The sequence below is a fragment of the Pteropus medius genome, unplaced genomic scaffold, assembly GCF_902729225.1.
Source record: "Pteropus medius unplaced genomic scaffold, Ma_sr-lr_union100, whole genome shotgun sequence".
NCBI lineage: Eukaryota > Metazoa > Chordata > Mammalia > Chiroptera > Pteropodidae > Pteropus > Pteropus medius.
Genome location: NW_024349519.1, coordinates 13,534,509 through 13,554,303, shown reverse-complemented (window position 1 = coordinate 13,554,303; position 19,795 = coordinate 13,534,509). Strand labels below are relative to the sequence as shown.

The window sequence follows — 19,795 nt, the reverse complement described above, 5'->3', positions numbered from 1 at the left end:
ACCTCAGTGGGTCTGCAGTCTCATGAGGATGAGCTCTGTCTACAGGAAAAGGTAGAAGGCGGTCCAGTCTTAGCTCCTCTGGTAACTGTGTGATAATTAAGACAAGTGACTTTGATTCCTCATCCCTAAAATTGAAAAGATATTAAATATTACCTTGGAAGGATATTAAATACCTACCTTGAGGATGGCTAGGGGGATTAAAAGTAACAACATACGTCAAAGCACTGTAAACGTGATACGAATCTTGGTTCTTCTTAACTGAACTCAAAGTACACCCCGATTATTACGTCTCCACCTATAATGCTCAGGAAATAAATTCTGTTGCCAAATATCTACTATCCATTATTAATGTCTTTACAGTGGAGCTATCCGGCATGGGAAATAAGGTGTTAGGGGTGATATTATTGTGCCTCAGGAATTGCAGTGTCTACTGTAATATTCATCTGGAAGCATGGTTGATTTCTGAAACTCAACAGGTCAAAAACATACCCACTGTTATGAATTTTCTCTCCCTACTAGTGTCATCTACCCTCTCTCCCAAATTAGAAACTTAAGGTAATCCTCAACAGCTCTCCCTCTATTGGTCTGGATCTGGGCCTCCTTCGTATCTCTTGGATCTGTCCACACTTCTTCATCAGACCACCACTACCGCGGTACAGGCCTTCCGTGTTCTCGATTGGGTCTTTGCAACAACCTCCCAGCTAACTGACCTTCTTGTTGATACCTTCTTCTTCTCCACTCCATACCTCACTCTGCCTCTAGTTACATGGCTAAAAAATATGATCATGTTCTGCTTCATGTATAAAAGCTTTTTCTGTGCTTCCTCCCCCCGCCCCACACGCACCCCATTTCTCCTCAGGATAATAATCTATAATAATTTCATAGCCTAGCTTTTGCTACTCCTCCACAACACACCAGCCACATGTGACTTTGGCCATTCCATAAACACCATTCATTTTCTTCTCCTCTCATTCTGTTTGCTTTCACTCTGCTTGTGACTTCAAATTCCTATTCCCTCTGAGCCCTTTCCTTGGCCACTTCTAACTTCCCATTCAATTATTCAAATGTTATTTCCTCTGTGCAACCTCTCTTAGCACTTTGGACATAGCACCTTCTTCCTCTGAGCTTCCATGGTCCCTTCTGTACTCTGACCATTGTATTTATGACATATTGAAAGATGTATTGACTTGTATCACTCCTGTGAGCTCCTCAAGAACTGTAAATAGATTTTATTTTCTTTGTATCTCCAGTGTCTTGCTCAGTGCCTGAAACAATGTTTGACCCTGACAGATGTTTGATGGATACACATAGGTATCAAGAGGTAGAGCTTGTCTCCATTACCTCCTATCCCTTAGGCATTTGTCCTAGATCTTCATCTTTTGAGAAATGCCTACCTTTCCTCCTACCTTTAACTATTTTCCTCCTGCCTTTAACTATTAAACAGTACTGTTCCATGCCCATCTCTCTTCGAACATGACTTCTCCTATATTTCCTATTTGTTTTTCAGGGTACAGGAGAGCATGAAGGTTGAGCATAGATTTTAGAATCAGACTGCTTAAAGTCTGATTTTTTTTTTTTTACAATATTGTTGTCTGTGGGGAGACAAAAGAGATTTTTATGTATCATATGCATTAATTGTGACTTTTTTTTTGTTTTTTGTTTTTACATTGAATTCATCAAGGTTCAGATCTTTTTGAAGCCAGAAAATTGGAGCCTACAATTATGAAGTGAGCCTGATCTCCTGGCTCACCTGGTTGGCGTGGGGCAGCAGCCAGCCTGCAGTTCTCCAGCTCACATCAGATCTCCTCCTTCAGCTTCTCTGAATCCTGGGTCAGATATACATACAAGTCCCAGGTGAAGGGCACCAGCTTCTTTTCTAGGTCACATGGACTATGGAGTTTGGAGATGGTGAGAGCTAGATGCAAATTTTAGTTTGTCCTCATGGGTTCCAGTTTGTCCTTGCTCTTCCCTGCTTCACACCTAGCCTGTCTTCCTGATTGCCAGCCCCGATGACTTACAGTGACTTCAGACCCACCACCAGAGGCAGAAGTGCAAGCCTTCCATAGAGTTCTTCACCAGTTCTTCACTATAATTGCATGATGCCAAATCCTTGAAATAAATCTCTCAGTTCATGTTAACCATTATGATTTTGCTTCTCTGATAAAATCCAATTGATAAAAAATATATTAATATTTTTTATAAAGCTGGGTCTAATTTTAAGATATTGTCTTCACAAAATGTGTATTTAAATATACTGCTGAGAAGACCAGAATCACAAAGAAACATTTGATTCATGTTGAAAGAGAAGGAACACGTTGTGGCACACAGAAAGGCAGATACAATTGTCCAAAGTGAAGACAGTTATAAAAACAAAACTAAAAGCACAGTTATGTGAAAAGGGAGCCTCAGAAGCTTTTTCCTGTACAAATCAATTTTAGGGGAGGAGAACTTTGAAAGGATGTGCTGGAGTGGCTTGCAAAGGAAATCCACAATTGTATCCGTGTTTCCGCAGATATAAGAGGGCTAACTCTACCTGGAGCTGATTTTCTCTTCAAGGACCAGAGTTAAAAGGAAACAGTCTTCTTTAGGAGAAAATCCACATCAAAGTGTAAAACTAGAATTTTCTGTTAAATTGAGTCAAAAAGAGTTCAACAACTAATCTCTGTTTCTATAAACTTTCTACCTGCAAAAAGTTTGGCTTTCGTGTTTCTTTGCCATGAAGCTGACTTCAGATGATGTGCCGGCACCTCTGCCATTGGGAAGGGACATAGAAGAGGTTAAAGTACATTGATTTCTGGCCTATGGTTGTGCTTTGAAGGCTAGGCCTCCTAAGACAAAAAGCACTGGGGCTAACCAGTCAAAGGCAGGGTTACTTGTAGATGGCCATCACAGTCCCTTCCACACGAAGACTCCTGCTTTTGTGCCAATTACTCTCACTGGAAGAAGAACACATTGTCCAATTCGCCTCCTCCAACTTTCCTTTGATACCAAACAAAACAAAATTCTTGCCACACTGCTTCAAGGAACTGTCGCACACTGGAAAAAGCTCACATGAGCAAAGGATTCTATTCATGGTTTGCATATGATTCCTAAGACTCATTTTGATTTCAGCTGTCACATGCTTTGTTCTTTCCTGAGGGATACTATCACTTGAAGCACTGGGCATTAAGAATCAGGAAATCCTTGATGAAAAAATAGCCTGTGCCCACGGAGCCCTTTCTGGGTATCAGATGCGATGCAGATATGCCAGTAGGTTTTGACTAATTGGGGATTTTGCCAACTCCCAATAAACACTGGGCACAATGGTTTATCTGGATTAGCTCATCAGTGTAGTTCAAGCCATCAGATTTTTTGTCCCCCATGTTTTGCTATGTAAAATAACAATATTAACATAGTAAAAATGAATAAAGCATAATAACGATGAAGTTATACATATCCAATTTTATTAATAATTTATAAATTATACTTGTCTTGACATATTATATTAGAATCATGCATTTGAGGCAAATATAGTAAACCTATATTGCGGGGGAAAAAGTCTACTGGTGATATGAGAAGCATTGGTATGATAATTTTATAAATTATTCAAGTTTGTAGAAACCCACCAGTTTAGAGATGATACCTGGATTTGTTTTCAGATTTCTCAAGTTTCACAAGCATTTTAGCTCCTCTGCTTGGTTTTGGTATTGTGTGTTTTCTTCTATTAAATGAAATAGCTTTAAAAAGAATTATTTCGGAGATAGCAAATAAGTGACTAGAAGGCCTCAAGTGGCCTCCAAGATTTTCTAAAAGCTGGAATTGTCAAATTTTGCAAATGGAAAGTACGCTGTGGCCTCCCCACTCCCTACGTATGGTGTGCACTCCACAGTTCCACCCATTTTAGTGACTTGCCAGGCTCCTGTAGGCTTCTGTGTTTGTGTTTCAGATGCCTGCTCCACATTGTATCATGTGTCATGGCATACTGCGGTCTGTGGGTTAGAATAAGCCAATTTGTTGTTCTGTATAGATTTAAAACCCACTGAGGGAACACATTTCTTATAGCTGCTCTTCCACAAAGTTCTTTGCAGGTGTAAGGATTATCTCTTGAATCCGTAATCTGTTACATCATTATGCCCGTACAATATTTACTTACTTGTGTCCCAGTCTACTGGGCCCCTAGAGGGATAGTTCTTTTTTTCCTATTATCTATTATTTACTCTTTCTTTTCCTCAATCATAGTGAAGTCCCAATCTTGACCTTCCCTAACCCCAGATCCCCAACCTTTCCACTCATCTCAGTACTGGAGTATGGGGGTACTGCATTACTGTTCATAATAAAACAATTATAAACTAAAACGAGTAGTCAAAACACTGAGTTGTGAGTGGAGAATATGGAAATAAGCACACAGTTAGTTCTGCCTTGAATCAAATACCTTTCTGATATTATCAAGATCTACTAGAAACTGCATTCTCGTCATCAATAGAAAAACTTCAAAATACAAGAAAATAAGCCCTTTCTAAAGGAACTTTATAAGGGGTAAAATATATGATAAAATTTACATTTATACAATTTATTTATTAATATTACAGTCTTATATGATACAAATATTTTCTCATCTAAAATGATATTTATGAAACATAATTTCATTAAACTCTTGGGCCTCAGAATGGACCATGGGGAATAAAATCCTTTTAAAATTAAAAATTATATTCAGCAGAAACTCATACTTTAACCTGATGCAGATTTTAATAACTACACACTAAAACACTTCCCTTAACGTCAAAATCAGGGATGACTATATTTAATGTTACTATATAAATATGAGAATATCAATTGATACTCGCCTAGGTCAAATATTCCAGTTGCATTACAAACACACATAACAAATATAAATTTATATCAGATGTCAAATTTCTGCATTATTATAATTTCTGTCATGAATGTAATAGCCTGCAAAATAAAATGCCTTGTTTGTTTGCTTGCTTTTGTTCATTTTGTCTAATAATCTCTAAATAGGCAGGAAAAAAAGAGCACAACCTAGAAATATTTCAATTTTAAACAAATAAGGATCTTGTTAGTTGTAATCTTTTTTGGCTACTTCCCATAGGAGACAATATGCTGTGAAATGGTGAGCTGCCACTACTAACAGTTGGAGAGGTTAGGCCATATCTTGATAGTATGGCTTATTCCCGATAAAAAAAGAACTATCAGAGTGTCAGAAAAGACTGGATTGTTTATCGGACAGGTTGCTCTCATATGTACAAATTAATGTATTTTCTTGATGTTCATACTTCAAAAATATTTTATTTTGTGCTAAAACAGAGATAGGTTCCTGTACTGGAATACGGTCAATATTTATCATTTTTCTCCTCTTTTCTCTACCTACAAAACTCCTTCTAATTAAAATATTTTCAAGTATACTTTTTATCTAATAAGGTTATAACAATGATGGTTTTTAATTGAAACAATGGCTGCTTTGGTCTGTTTTGAATTTAATGAAGACATTTTAAAAAATCAAATATGCGACATAGTTTAAAGTTGTGATAAAGAATTAAGGGTAATTGAGTGACAGTAGAATTTTTCATATATTTATTGAATGCCTTCTAGGTTTAAAATTCCATGTTACATGTAGATCTATCCCAATTTCTTCATCTTTTCGGGTCATGGTTTTTCAGTGATATGTCAGGAAAAATACTTTCACATCAGAGTGAAGAATTCTTAACTTGAGGAGGAACTGTGGATGCAGGGGAAGTACCGGTAGATTCGGCAGAAAAATTTGTTGTTCCAGGTTTCAACAGTTTCACTCCAAGTCTATATTTTAACAGTGTGCAGAAGAAGGATTGGTTCAGGCATCCTTCATAATCTACTTATGATCATGATTAGAGTATTTTAGGAACCAATAGCTTAAACTATATTAAAACAACCCAAAAGTTTTAAAAATGGTTACAGCCAACCTTTTCCAGACCTCAACCCTTGGTGGTAATAACTTGAGACTTTAAAGATGCTGGAGGCGATTTTTTTTTTTCTTGTGGGGGCAGGGGCCAGAAGGTCAACTTGCAAAGCATCTCTCAGAGTCTGGTATCATGTGCCTTGCTCCTTTGCCACAAAGCGGTTACCCTAACACTTTCATTATCCAAGAATTTTGCTTCAACACTCTAAAAGCATTGTTTCTAAGAATAATATGAGTATGGCAGGTTATTTTCTTCTTCCACAAATTCCGATTGCACAATTTAACATAAAAACAACATAGGGAAGAGATTATTATCTTTCCTCTCTCATTGATACAGTTTAAGATATGCAATTGATATACTGCATTTTCTTGAGCATTCAATAAATTTCTTGGATTTTTTTTTCTAACTGCAGGGAAAAAAAACCACTCAGTTCCTTAAGGGCAGCAAACATGAATCAAAGAGCTTTTACTCCACATCTATAAAAGACCATGCCACCATCGTAAGTTTCTCAATATTTCCTGTCATCTTTAAGTGTTTTTATTTATTAATCTCAATATATTTTAAAGCAAATGTGTTTTTAGAAAACTCTTCCCTAGGGCTTACTGTCAGCTTTTTCTTCTCCAAATCTTTTAAAATCCCAGCCTACAAATGACTTAAAACATGCTTTTAACAAGTTATATGAAAATCTCTTATTGTACTCGATACTGACAGAGCCCCTCTGAATCCGGGAGAAAGCGACCACATTCCAGTTGTGTCGTCAGCGTGAGGGGCACACGCTACGAAGCACTAGTTCCTAGAGCCGTAAATCCATCGTGTTGCATGTTAGAAATAAGGAAATTGCCCTGTGACAGCTATGGTTTAGAAGCATTAACATTTTTCTTTGCAACGCTCAGGTTTATTCTTTTTAGTTATTTTCTTTAGTAAAACTTAGCCACCCAAGTATGACTTCCTGCATCACTGACCTATATGCCAGAATTAAAAGAAATTCCAATCAACCATGACAAAGGTCGCAGTCAGCATTAAGACAAAACTGACTCTTATTGATTTAGCAAAAGGTGGTTCTCCCACCCTGCCTCTCCCTACCCTCTCCGTCCATCTGAGCAAGTTACTTCACGTTGCATTAAGTATATGTGATGTGTGCTTTCTAGCGGCTGCATTTTAAGTTTGGTCTTCTCAACCATGAAAACACAGTTATAAATTGTTCTCAGAGCTAAATCACTCAACATCTTGGCACTTGGTTGTTTTTAACTTTTCAACAATAGGCACTGTTCACTCCCGTCCATCTCAGTTCTTTATTCAGTGATCAGGCAGGACACTGATGAAAGGCTAGTCACGGCTTTCCCCCATGGTATCAGTGTGGTGGCATGTGATGATTCACATGGGGTGTGTTTGATCCGAGAAAGCCCAGTCTCTGCTTATTCTTCCTTTGTTCTGTCATCTGGGGGAAAAGAGAGAGTGTGTTGAGCTGATTTCCTCACTCTTTCCAAGTGCTGGTGGGCCACACAGTTTTGGGTTAACACTTCCCAACACCTACAGTCTGCCTGGCATCATATAGAATATATTTATCCAAAAAAGGGAAAATATTTTTTAAGTGAATTTCCATAAACGGAGGGAAAAAAGCAAACCCCTCTCTGTGGTTAAGAAACAGGAACCATGGTTCTTTTAAAGCAGCCCTTGCTTGTCACATAATCATCACTATCACCAGAGTCATTTTAACAGCTACCACAGTTACTTTTGATATTATTTTTACAGATGCTAACGATTTTACATGATGAAGGGGTTGATTATAGCATTGAAATGACAGATACTAATGATGATCTGCCTTTCCAATGAGTTTAGTAATTCCTATGCTGGTAGAAAATATGATTTTCTATCAAAAAGTACAAAGAGAAAGGTCTTTGTATTTTGGCATTGGTGCCCTTCTTCCCCCTTCTGTAGAAGAAGTGTCACAGGAGATGGGGAGGTGGGTAAGTAGAAGCCTCTGCTTGCTCAGATGTGGTTCTTGCAGCACAACGTGGGGTTTCTTTACTGGAGTTTGCAATTCTCTGTGGATTACAGTCTTGCCCCCAGGAGTCTCTGGGTGTCCCCTCACTCAAGGTAGTGAATGAGTCCACCCCGCCCAGCTCCATCTCCCTGAGCACACTGACCTGCTCCTTGAGCTCTGCCAGCTGACCCGACAGCTGTTTGACCAGACTCATGGTAGATTCCAACTTCTCCTGCAGGTTCCGAATTTCATTTTGCTCACTGTCACCTTCATTGCTAACAAGGGACATGGCTCGCATCCGAGGAAACCAGTCCAAATTCTTCTCCTAAAAGCAAATAAATGTTCAAGAATAAGGAAGTAAGTATGGAAGGGAGCCAGAAGTTCTGTAAAGAATATTTACAGGTGCTCATTCTTATTAACATTTAAATCAAAGTTTCTTAGCACTCGAAGCAAAAGGTACACTTTCTGGCCATGGGTGGTGGGCTGAAGGCGAGAATGAAGTGGGGGTTAGACACTGGTCTTCAAGAGCTGGGGGAAGATCTTAAATACTGGAACAAACTTCCCCTGGGCTCCCAGGGAGGTCCGGGATACAGCATTTAGAACCATACCCCAAACCCCGTGGGTATTCAGTGAATCTTGATGAATGATGAGATAGGGTCTGGAGGCTACAGAGAGCAGATCCAACTGTGTGTGAGCAAGTAAGTATAGGCATGAGCTGTTTATTCCTGCCCTAGGCACAAAAGGGAGAGAGGTGGAGGAATAAGAGGGTGGTAAAAGAAATGTTTCAGTTCCAGCCACCCACATTAGCTAACCTCCCACTTCCCTAAGACAGGCTTTGAGCTCTGCTCAGGAAGAAGGAAGGGCATGGCCCTAGGTTACTCTGTCTGTTCCCTTTGGAAACTTTTTATTACAGTGTGGGTGAGGTTTCAGAGTTAGACTTCCCCAGAGGGCAATAGCTGCTACCACTTCTGTTTTTCTAGGTGGACTGAGTGTGGAGGGATGTGTGTATGTGTGTGTGTGTGTGTACAAGCTTCCTCTCCATTGTGGTAGAGACAGAGGGTTAACCTGATACCCAGCTCTCTTGGAAACTGCCAGATTGCCTAAAGTCATAAATAGAATCACTGTGCATTACTTATATTCCATTTTCAATCCTCAAAAAAACTTGCAAGGTAAATTATATTATCCCCATTTTACAGATGAGGAAACAAGCAGCCGCAACAGTTTAATTACCCGTGTCATAAGCGAGGAAATGGGAGAGCTAATATTTGAAGCCAGATGAGTCTTTCTGTACCCTGATTTGCCGATTTCTCTAAGTCACCTTCTTTCAACTTCCCCAGCAGAGATCTTCCTGCTTAAGATTCTCTCCAGAAAAGCCTACTGCAGTGGCTATAAAGACTTCTGCCTGGTAGATCCCTAGAATGAGAGTCAATAGAGTACTTTCCTCCCCCAAGGTACAGAAAGGCCCAATCTATATATCTCCGCACTTCTGTCTCAGTCTTATCCAGCCCTTCCGCTTTTTTTTTTTTTTTTTTGGTAGCTGTTGTTGTCCTAGTCTGAGAATAACAAGTTCTTTATCCTTCCCTACCCACAATGGCAATGAAAAGGGCTGATAAAGGATTAAAGATAAAACATATTAGTTTTAAACTGCATTTAAACAGCTGTAGCTAATTAGCATTTCAAAGGAGAAAGGTAATATTCTGAAGTACAGAGTGACAGCCAAATTCATTCATTCAATCAATCCTTCAACATCTATTGCCAGGATTTTAGAACGAAAATCAGATAAGACAAGATGTCTGCTCTCAAGGAGCTTGTGGCTTAGGACAGCCTTCCAAGAAAAGCATATGATGCCCTGTGTATATCAAAATCTTCTGCGATTGCTTGTTAAAATTGCAGGTTTCAAACCCACCACCTCATACCAAATCAGAACCTCTTAAAGTTTGTGTACGATTCTTTCGTGCACTAAAGGTTAAGAACTCCTGTCTACGGAGACTGAGAAGATAAATTATAGCTGCTGGGTGGTGGCAGGGTAGGGAGGTGGAGTGAAAAAGTGCTAAAATAGCTGTTGTGGGGAACAGGAAGCCAAATAGGGGCCCCTTAAATGCCTGCAGGGCAACATGGATAGCCCAGGCTTGTAGTGACCCCAGCAAAGACTACTGTCCACCAACAGCTCAGGTAGATGTGCAGTTGAGGCAGAGAGCTGCACTGAGGACGGTGTGTCCCCTGGAATGGGCATCAGAAACACAAAAGTGTAGGGGAGCTGGGATGTCAGCAAAGTGGTGGCTGAGGAACATGAATGTGGGGACTAGCGGGAATAATGGAGAAGAACAGATCTATGAGCACAGAATTCTTTCAACAATCCAATGAACGTCAGTTCTCTTATCTCTTTACTATCTGAATTATCTACAGTGCTATCTATTATCTGAATTTTATGAATGAAGAAAGTGAGGCTTTAGCAAACGGTTTAGCTGGGATCCCAATCCATATCTGTTTGCATCAAAATTGCTTGGCGAGATAGGAAACTCTGGACAGAAAGTGTAATGATACAATTTAAAATTCTGAAGGCAGAACTTCAGGAAATGAAAATTCTTGGATGAGAGTACCTTAAATCTGATAAAATATCGAAGATTTGGGGAGTTAGTATTTGATGGTTACAGAGTTTTAGTAGGGAAAATTCTCCAAAGATGGATGCAAACATACTTGATGCCATAAAACTATATAATTAAAATGGTTAAAATGGTAAATTTTATGCTATGTATATTTTACTACAATTTCTTAAAAAATCACTTTTGGATGAATTGTATGAAATCCCTGATATCATCTTGAAGGAGTTCATCACTTGGAATGGGTGAGGGGGCTATGGGTGGCCAAGGGCCAAAATCTGTGACGAATGGATAGGAGTGACCAGGAAGTAGAGCACAGTGCCTGGAAAGGCTTTAAAAATGCATTTTCCTATGAGGATGAAGATGCGATGATGTCTTGTCAATGGGGAGCCAAGTCTGCTGACCCTCTCCTAGGGCCCTTAGTGTTGATCGTCACAGATTTTGGGAACATAGGCAGCTGCCACCAGCAGGCTAGAAGAGAAAGGGCTTCTCTTGGGAGATCCGAAAAGGCACAGTCTAGGGAGAGAACAGTTGGTCTGTAATAGGATGGACTCCAGGTACTGAGGGAACAGAAGGGTTTGAGAGTTGGGCCTGGGGAAAGAAGGTACCAGGTGACGCCATGATACCCAAGGTGTGGATGGTGAAAACATCAACTTTCAGAAAGTTCCCAAAAGAAACAGGCAAACGTTGTTCTAATGCTTAGCAGACCACAACTCGAACAAAGAGAACATTGGTGAGACTTTGTGAAACTGCCTCCAAAGAAAGAAATGCTACTTACTGCTGGTTCCCCAAGGGCCGGGATCAGCCCAGTCCAAGGTCTCCAGCTTTTGAGGAAACCACTGCAGCTCTCAGGGGACCATTATCCCAGCCTTTGGGCCATAGGACTCTGTCCCTGTACGGTCTTTCCTCCTTTGTTCATCCATTCATTTACTAATTCTTACCCTGGTTACTATGTCTGTGCTAGGCACTGGGAAAACAATAGTAAGCAAACCCCAGCACAATTCTTGTGCTCACAAAATTGACAGTCTATGTGGAGAGAAAAACTTCAATCAAAGGATGATGAAAATAACGACAAGCTGTGCTTAAGGGCCGGGAAGGAAAGCTACAGGCTCTGTTGTCCTTTCTCCTAGTCCCTAAAAATCATTCTCCTCTAATCCTCTTTTGGTGTTTCTCATTTTTTTTTCATCTTTTATATCTTTCTGCTTTTGTTGTTTGTTTCTCATCTTTTCTCTCCTACTTTTGTGCTTTTTATTTCATTTCTCCCTTCCTCTGTATATCGACTGACCATAATAAAAAAACTAAAATAAAATGTGTAATTATGATTTTTCAATATGGAATGTTTTGATTCCTTTTCTTAATTTTTTTAAGGAACTTGACTCGAATGCCTTACATCTCTCACTAAAATGTAAAAAAAGAGCCCACGTAAATTGATTGTTTTTGTCCTCTTTTTTCAAATAAAGCCTGTATTTTAAAATTAATTTATGCAACTGATGTTTCTTCAAATTAGTGCAGAAAGTACATCCTTTTCATTAAAATTAACTCAACTATAACAGTATTCTTAAAAAAAAAAAAACGCTGCATACTCTTTTTCATCGGAAGTGGTTCCCGATTAAATATCCCAAGGTTCCTCACTGCTTACTGGCACCAAAGAGCTGCTTCCATGGAAGGCTCAGCCTGAAGAGGACGAGAAGCTGGGACCTGGACTTGAGTCCAAGCCAGAACCGCAGGACAGACACGGAGAACAGTGACCAGTGACCAGGACACCACTTCCTCACTGTGTCGACTTGTAACACGTCCGCCATCTAACAAAGCGGTTTGATTTGACTTGTTGTTTTTCGGTTACTCATATACACTGTGTACATCTTGTGATCATGCACATGATTAGTAGATTCCCATGTTGACTTCGGTTAGTCAATATGAAATCATTTCCTTATTTCACCAAGAATGAACAAATTTGACCACAGGGTAGTATAAAGTCAAGGAAGTTGCAGATTAATTGTTATACTCTGAGGTTACAATGATTGATCCTCGTGACTTAGTGAGTGGAAATTCAGAGCTTCTCAAGGTTTCTAAAACACAAAGCCCAGAGATGAACTAGTCACATCTCTGAAAAGGGACTCACAGAGCATGCTGTTCGTAATCCTTCAAGATGACTAGAAGATCGATAGATAGAAATATAAAAATCTTTCAAATAGTCCTTTCAGCTGTCAGATCAAATTTACTTATTTAATTTTGTAGTTATTCAATGAAATGATTAGGTCATCAGTGTAAGTCAAAGCTTAGCTGTGCTTTGTTTTCATATGTGGCTCTTAAACATGATTCTCCATTTGTGGGAACGGGGCAAGGTGGTGTAATATAAGGAGCACTGACCTAGGAGTCAGGACACCTGGGTTCTGGTTTTAGCTCAGCCAAAAACTAGCCACGTGATATAAGGGAAAGAGCCTTAATCTCTAAATTCCAATTTCTTCATCTATAAAACCAGAATGTTACTTTAGGTGGTCTTTAAGTCTCTTCCAGCTTACCATTCTGTGAGCTACGAATTCAAAGAAAGCTTTAAAAATCAGATTGCTAAGATAAATCTTGAGTTCACCAAGGGAGCAGGCAGAAGCATAGCATTTAGGCTAGAAGCAACCTTGAAACCACATAACCCAAGCCCAGCATATTACGAATGCCCAGCCTAAAAGCTAAAACGTTTAGGTTTCCTTGAGGTTGTACAACAAAGTAGCAGATGTTCTTGCACTTGATTTCCACTTTCGGACAGGTTCTTCCATATTACGTAGTGGAATAGCTCTTATATAATGCATCCCTGTTGATTCTTCATTGACCACAGGCTTAAGAAAATGTAAAGTTTGTAATAGTTTCTCTCCACATCAGAATGAGATTAAGAAGTAATGAGATTGATTTCAGTGAGCCAAACATTGGAGAAATTGTCTTATGTCTTTTTAGCTCTACTAGATACACATTAAAAGTTGCCTGCATGTAAGCTAAAGAGAAAGCAAGCACCGTAGTCCTCCATCACAGTAATAGATCCCACTGCCTAACAAGTGTTGGGCTCTTCAGTCATGCTAGGGCCAATACCCAGAACAATTCCATAAGGTAGAGACTGTTACCATAGCCATATTATAGATGACAACAGTGAGGTAGGAAGAAGGTTAGTTACTGGCCCAAGGATTAAATAGGTATTACAAGTGGCTGGGCCAGGCTTCCACCTCCACCCTGTGCAACTGGATATCTTCTGCTCCTTTCACTGCATTGGACTGTTTCTTCACATTTAATGGAGATGGCAATGCTTAGCTTCTGAACTTGCCAAAGAACAGAGACTACAGTGAAAAAAACATATATATATTTAATAACTTGAACCCACTCGATTACTTCTTCTGGGGTATGCTAAAGGTTTATTTATTGAAAATCAGAAACAAACCCTCTAGACATTGTATCACAGATGTGTATGCAGGTACTGATGGAAATATATCAACACCTGACATTCAGTGCAGTTTTGCAGAGTGCTCCAAAATATTGCTAATGAGGGGTACCACATTAAACATACCATGTATTGTACTGTATTGTATTGTATTGGAATGAAATATCAATAAACCATGTCATATGTACCTTCGCTCTGCTTTCAGACTCTCTTGACTATGCTTAGAATGTGCTGTCACGAGACCATTTGCTAAGGTTTTCTTGGTTACCATCCTCTTCTAAGCCTTGTGTTTATACCGCATTTTCCATTCTAAAATCATTTGCAAAGCCACCTGGGCTGACAAGCGTAACCATTTCCGCAAAGGCTCGGTATGACCCACTGCATTCATTCCTCTCTTTGCATTTTCGGCTTGAAGAGGTCAGCAGAAATGGCTCTCAAAAGGAACACTAGCAATGCTGATACTACCTACTTACTGGAAGGTCTCTGAGGGAAAGACACCTTTCCTACTTTCTTGGAACTTCGGATTTAGGAAAATAATCTGGAACAAGGGATCTTCCTGAGGTCAAAAGAATTAATCTAGCTAAGGAAGAGTGCTTCACATACCCTGTCCCAGTCTCTGCTCCAAAAAGTAGGGGCATGGTGGGCTTCCTCAGCCTGGTACAAACATGGTGGCCTTGCTGGCAGGCTAGGAATTACCTCAGAAACTTAAGGGACACCTATAATACTGATGTCTGGGTTTTTAGCCACATGTATATGACAAGCATTGCTCAATGAGAGCAACAAAAAGGCTATTCTCACAGGGGTTCAAATGCAGGTCCTGCGTTCATGAGGAAGGATGAAGTGGAAAACATAGTCTTGCCTGACAAATAAGTTAGGGACTGGAGGTGAGAAAAAAGATCCAGCTACGTCCTTTGAAATGAAAACACTTTCCTGGGATTGACAAATAAATGATAATTTTCTTTCTGAAACATAAATCGAAACAGCTTTCTGCAAGTACTGTCTGATATTTTGACAGTAATCTCCTGAAATTTCTCTCAAATGTAATTATCATATTCGTCTTTATTATACGTGACTTGTTGAGAGAATTAAAAATAATAAATTTATAAAAAAAGAATAAACATCTGTGAAGCTCAAGGAAAATTTTACAAACACAATGTCTACACAGAAAATACTATTTCTACAGAAAAAAATATTCCCAGAAATCTTTTAACTCCAGAGTCAAATGCAACACAATAACAAATGGAATTAAAATCTGTTTTAGTAACTAACTGCATCTGTTATTGTTTGAACTTCATGGCATTTTATTCCCTCACACGTATGTATGTATATAGCACATACAGGTTTGTCTTACACAAAGAAATAGGTAAATCTTCTAAGAGACTACTTAAAATCCTCCTTTAGAAAAAAAATGCTCTTTTCTTTGAGAGCAAACTATTTAATGAATGGCCACCAAAGCTCAAAATTACATAGGACAGCTCAATGAATGGCCCAGCATGTGGTCATCATCAGAGAGCCTTATCTGTCATAATCTGATTATACTGAGTTTGCAGTTGGCCAGCTCAGCAGCCGATGTTCTTTTACTAGTCTCTGATATTAAGACATTTAACCAAATTGTTCTTTTAACTTGTCTGGTCTATCCTTAAGTCTTTTCTCTTGTGTTCAAAATACTACCCAAGAAGGGGAAAAGAGTTGGCGGTCCTCGAAGTGTGTCTTCTCTGGGCTAGTAACATCAATATCCACTGGAAAATGTTTAGAAATGCAAATTCTTAGGCCATGCCCTAGACTTACAGAATCAGAAACTCGAAGGTTGGAGCCCAGGAACCTGTATTTTAAAAACAAGCTCTTTAGGAGATTCTGATATGTGTCCTGAAATTTGAACAACCACTTTAGATAACTGAAGACTGAATCAGTGATATCTTAACATCACTCATCATTGAATGAACCTTAAAGAAAATCTTTAATTGTACTCATGTTAATTCATTGGCTAAATTGGGACACATCCGAGCATGAAAAGAGTTATAAATTTTTTCAGAGACAATGGCATAACCAGGACTGTTCCATTCAAAACTACAGTCCTTCTGTGTTCCATTAAAACTTAGATTATCATTTTCAGTGTCTGGACCAACTCGTTAGGAGAATAAAACGGTTCTGTAACAGTATCCAGGCAGCTTCCGTAGATTAGAAAATTGTATTTATGTATATAAATTGCTGAGAAAATGATTCTGAGGTATTATCGACTAGGAAGTCATAGTATTTTGGTCATCTGTAAACTGACTATAAAAATGGGTTTTGACATATTTCTGAAGGGACTAGTCCATACCTACCATTCTCATTACTTCCCATTCTTTATTTTTCTCTTATAAAGTGGATTAATACTCCTCTGAAATTTCTCCTTAATTCCAACAACCTTCTCTAAAAATTTCAAAAATTTTTCATTAATTTTTTATTATCACTGGCCTCTCTACCAGTCTCTGAATTGTTTCAAAAGTCTATTACCAGGAGTTGGAGCATGGTCCTGATAAAGATCTGGAGTGGCTCTTTTGGACTAGCACAATACAGAGACCTAATAATAAATTCATAGTTCAACCAAGATGATGTGCCAGGTTGTATCCAAGAAATATTACACTCAGGCCAGACTTTTCATTAGCATCAAAGAGCTAAAATTTCTTCATTAGATTCTTCAAAAAGGACAGCATGTGGACTGAGGGATGCAGAATAAAAAAATCTGAATTGAGTCCAAACCAATATGTTCTTCTGGGATAGGGACAAGTAGGGTATGATGTCAAAATGGGACTGAACTCTACATTAGATTATAGCTTTGCAGAGTATAGCAGTGACCACTGTCTAGTCGGCTCTAGAACTTGGAACTACTACAGGATGGTGCACAGCTTGAAAAGAATCTTACTGCAGCTGCCAATGCATCAACAGCTGACTGGCTGGGTCCACAGACAATGTAGTCCTGAACACAGTGAGCCCAGCAGCTGTAGGTGATGACACACAACTCTGCCAAGCAGCTGGTATATGTGAGAAGAAATGAGGTGATTTTAAGTAGAATGAACAAGGGAAACTTCAAATGATGAAGCAGAGTGATGGGCTTTCCGGGACAGAAGAGAGGCTGAAAGAAGAGTATGCTGTTCTAGTATGCTATTAATTCTAGAGGATGGTGGCTTTTTTTGTTTTTTGTTTTTTGAATAATGGCTCCTGGCTAATTATAATGATAAGATACCAATACATGAAAGGCACAAAGTTTTCATGAACAAGAACTGCAGCCATGAGTCACAGAGCCGTTTGACACAGATGCAATGTGGAAACAATCACTGATCATGCAGGTACTACAGTTCTCATTTTTGTGCAGTTTCACAAATAAATTCTCCAATTTTTACTGATTCTCCTCAGGCTTTACATACTTTACCCATTTTTCCATATTTGAAACATTTCCCTGGTTATTATTTTTTTTTTTATGGAGGAGCAATTTGATAGAAGACTTGAAAGAACTGAAACAGATGCCGAAGCAATTCTTATATGTAAAATTTGTTTCTGAAGGATGATGGAGCCAGTTGATAAAATACTGTAATGCCAGGTTATGACTGGATGTTGTACACAGGCGCTCCAAGCTGATTAGAGCTCAGATGCTGCCCTGAGACATTTTATAAGAAATACAAACTGACTTTTATTTATTTATTTTTTTAAAATTTATTTTTAATTAAATTTTTTTGATGATATTGGTTAAGACAATCTAATAAGTTTCAGGTATACAATTTAACTGTAAGACGTGTGTGTGTGTGTGTGTGTGTGTGTATTGCATTGAGTGTTCCCTCCCATAGTTAGATTTCTTTCTGTCACCAAATATTTGACCCCTTTCCTCCATCTATTGCCCCCTCCTCTTTCTCTCTCCCCCTTACCCTCTGATAACTACTAGTCTATAGTCCATGTACATGAGTCTCTGTTTGTTTATACTATTCGTTTGTTGTTTTTAGGTTTATATCCCACGTATAAGTGACATCATGTGGTTTTCAACTTTTTCTGTCTGGCTTATTTCTCTTAGCATGATTATCTCGAGGTCTATCCATGTTGTCACAAATGGCAGTATTTCATCTTTTCTTTTGGCTGAGTAATATTCCATTGTATATATGTACCACAGCTTCTTTATCCAGTCATGTATTGTAGGATTCTTTAGTTGTTTCCATGTCCTGGCCACCATTAATAATGCTGCTGTGAACATCAGTGTGCAAATATCTTTTCTGATATGGGTTTTCAAGACTTTGGGGTATATACCCAGTAGAGGGATTGCTGGATCATACGGTAGATCAGTTCTCAGTTTTTTCAGGAACTTCCATACTGTTTTCCATAGTGGCTGTACCAATTTGCAGTCCCACCAGCAGTGTATGAGGGTTCCTTTTTCTCTACATTCTCTCAGTAGGACAACAGGACAAGTAATAACAGTTGTTATTACTTGTCCTGTTGATTACAGCTATTCTAACAGGTGTGAGATGGTATCTCATTGTGGTTTTGATTTGCATTTCCCTAATAGCTAGCGATGATGAGCAACTTTTCATATCTTTGTTGGCCTTTTGTATGTCTTCTTGGGAGAATTGTCTGTTCAGGTCCTCTGCTCATTTTTTGATTGGATTGTTTGGTTTTTTTGTTGTTATTGAGTTATATGAGTTCTTTGTATATGTTGGATATTAAGCCCTTATCGGAGGCATAGCTTGCAAATATATTTTCCCATTTGTATGGTTGTCTCTTTACCGTGTTGACAGTTTCTTTGCTGTGCAGAAGCTTTTTAGTTTGATGTAGTCCCATTCATTTATTTTTGCTTTTACTTCCCTTGCCTTTGAGGTCAAATTCATAAAATACTCTTTAAGTCCAAGGTCCTTGGGTTTAGTTCCTATGTTTTCTTCAATGTACTTTATTGTTTCATGTCTTATATTCAGGTCCTTAATCCATTTTGAGTCAATTTTGGTGTGTGGTGATAGACAACAGTTTCATTCTTCTGCGGGTGGCTTCTGGTTTCACCAGCACCATTTATTGAAGAGGCTTTTTTTTCTCCACTATATGTTTTTGGGTTATTTCTCAAAAATTATTTGCCCATATAAACATGGGTTTATTTCAGGACTCTCGATTCTGTTCCACTGGTCCGTGTGCCTCCTTTTCTGCCAATACCATGCCATTTTGATAAATACTGACTGACTTTTAAATTGCTCCCTAAATTAAGTATGTATCTTGCCTCTTCAATTAGATGGTACACATCTTAAGTGTTGAAACATGTTGATGGCCCCATTAACAGCATGGGCAATTTCTGATCTCACATTTCTCCGCCAATTTAATTCTTCCTCCATTACCCTCCTCCGTACTGAGAGCCCCACTGCCAGGCCCATCATCCTCCCTGGCCGGGGCACTGTTATATAATAAAGAATCAGACTGGTCTTCATCTCTGGTTCCTAGGGGAAGACTCTAACCCCTTGGAATTTCCCAAATGACAGAAATGTCTTTGTTATTTACAAGTGCCCTGGATCACACTTGAGTGTATGCTAATAAAGTGACTCCTGGTGGGCCCCTCGATAACTTCAGGATGGACACTGGTCACTAGAAACACTAAGCACATGTGATTAGAGGGTTGAAACTTTGAGTAAGCCCAACTTCCAGGGAGAGAGGGAGGCTGAAGATTGTGTTCAATCCTGCAGCCCACGATTCAATCGGTCAGGCCTATGTAATAAAAGCCTAATAAAAACTCTGAACACTGAGGCTCGGTGTAACTTCCTAGTTGGTAAACACACTGATGTGCAGAAAAGCTGACGGATTTCACGGGAGAAGTCATGGAAGCTCTGTGTTCCCTCCCATACCTCATCTCATGTGTCTC

General features: G+C 39.0%; 1 protein-coding gene across 1 annotated transcript in view; it reads right to left on the bottom strand.

Annotated features, from left to right (window-relative positions):
• Positions 1–4,706: 4,706 nt before the first annotated feature.
• The window catches only part of ITPR2 (inositol 1,4,5-trisphosphate receptor type 2), a 421,207-nt gene continuing 406,118 nt past the window's right edge, over positions 4,707–19,795 (bottom strand). The window contains exons 56-57 of the mRNA XM_039882456.1: positions 8,078–8,239; positions 4,707–7,368 (exon numbers count right to left, since the gene is read on the bottom strand). Of these exons, the coding sequence (XP_039738390.1) occupies positions 7,282–7,368; positions 8,078–8,239 (249 nt within the window). The 3' untranslated portion in view covers positions 4,707–7,281. The remainder of the gene's footprint in view (positions 7,369–8,077; positions 8,240–19,795) is intronic.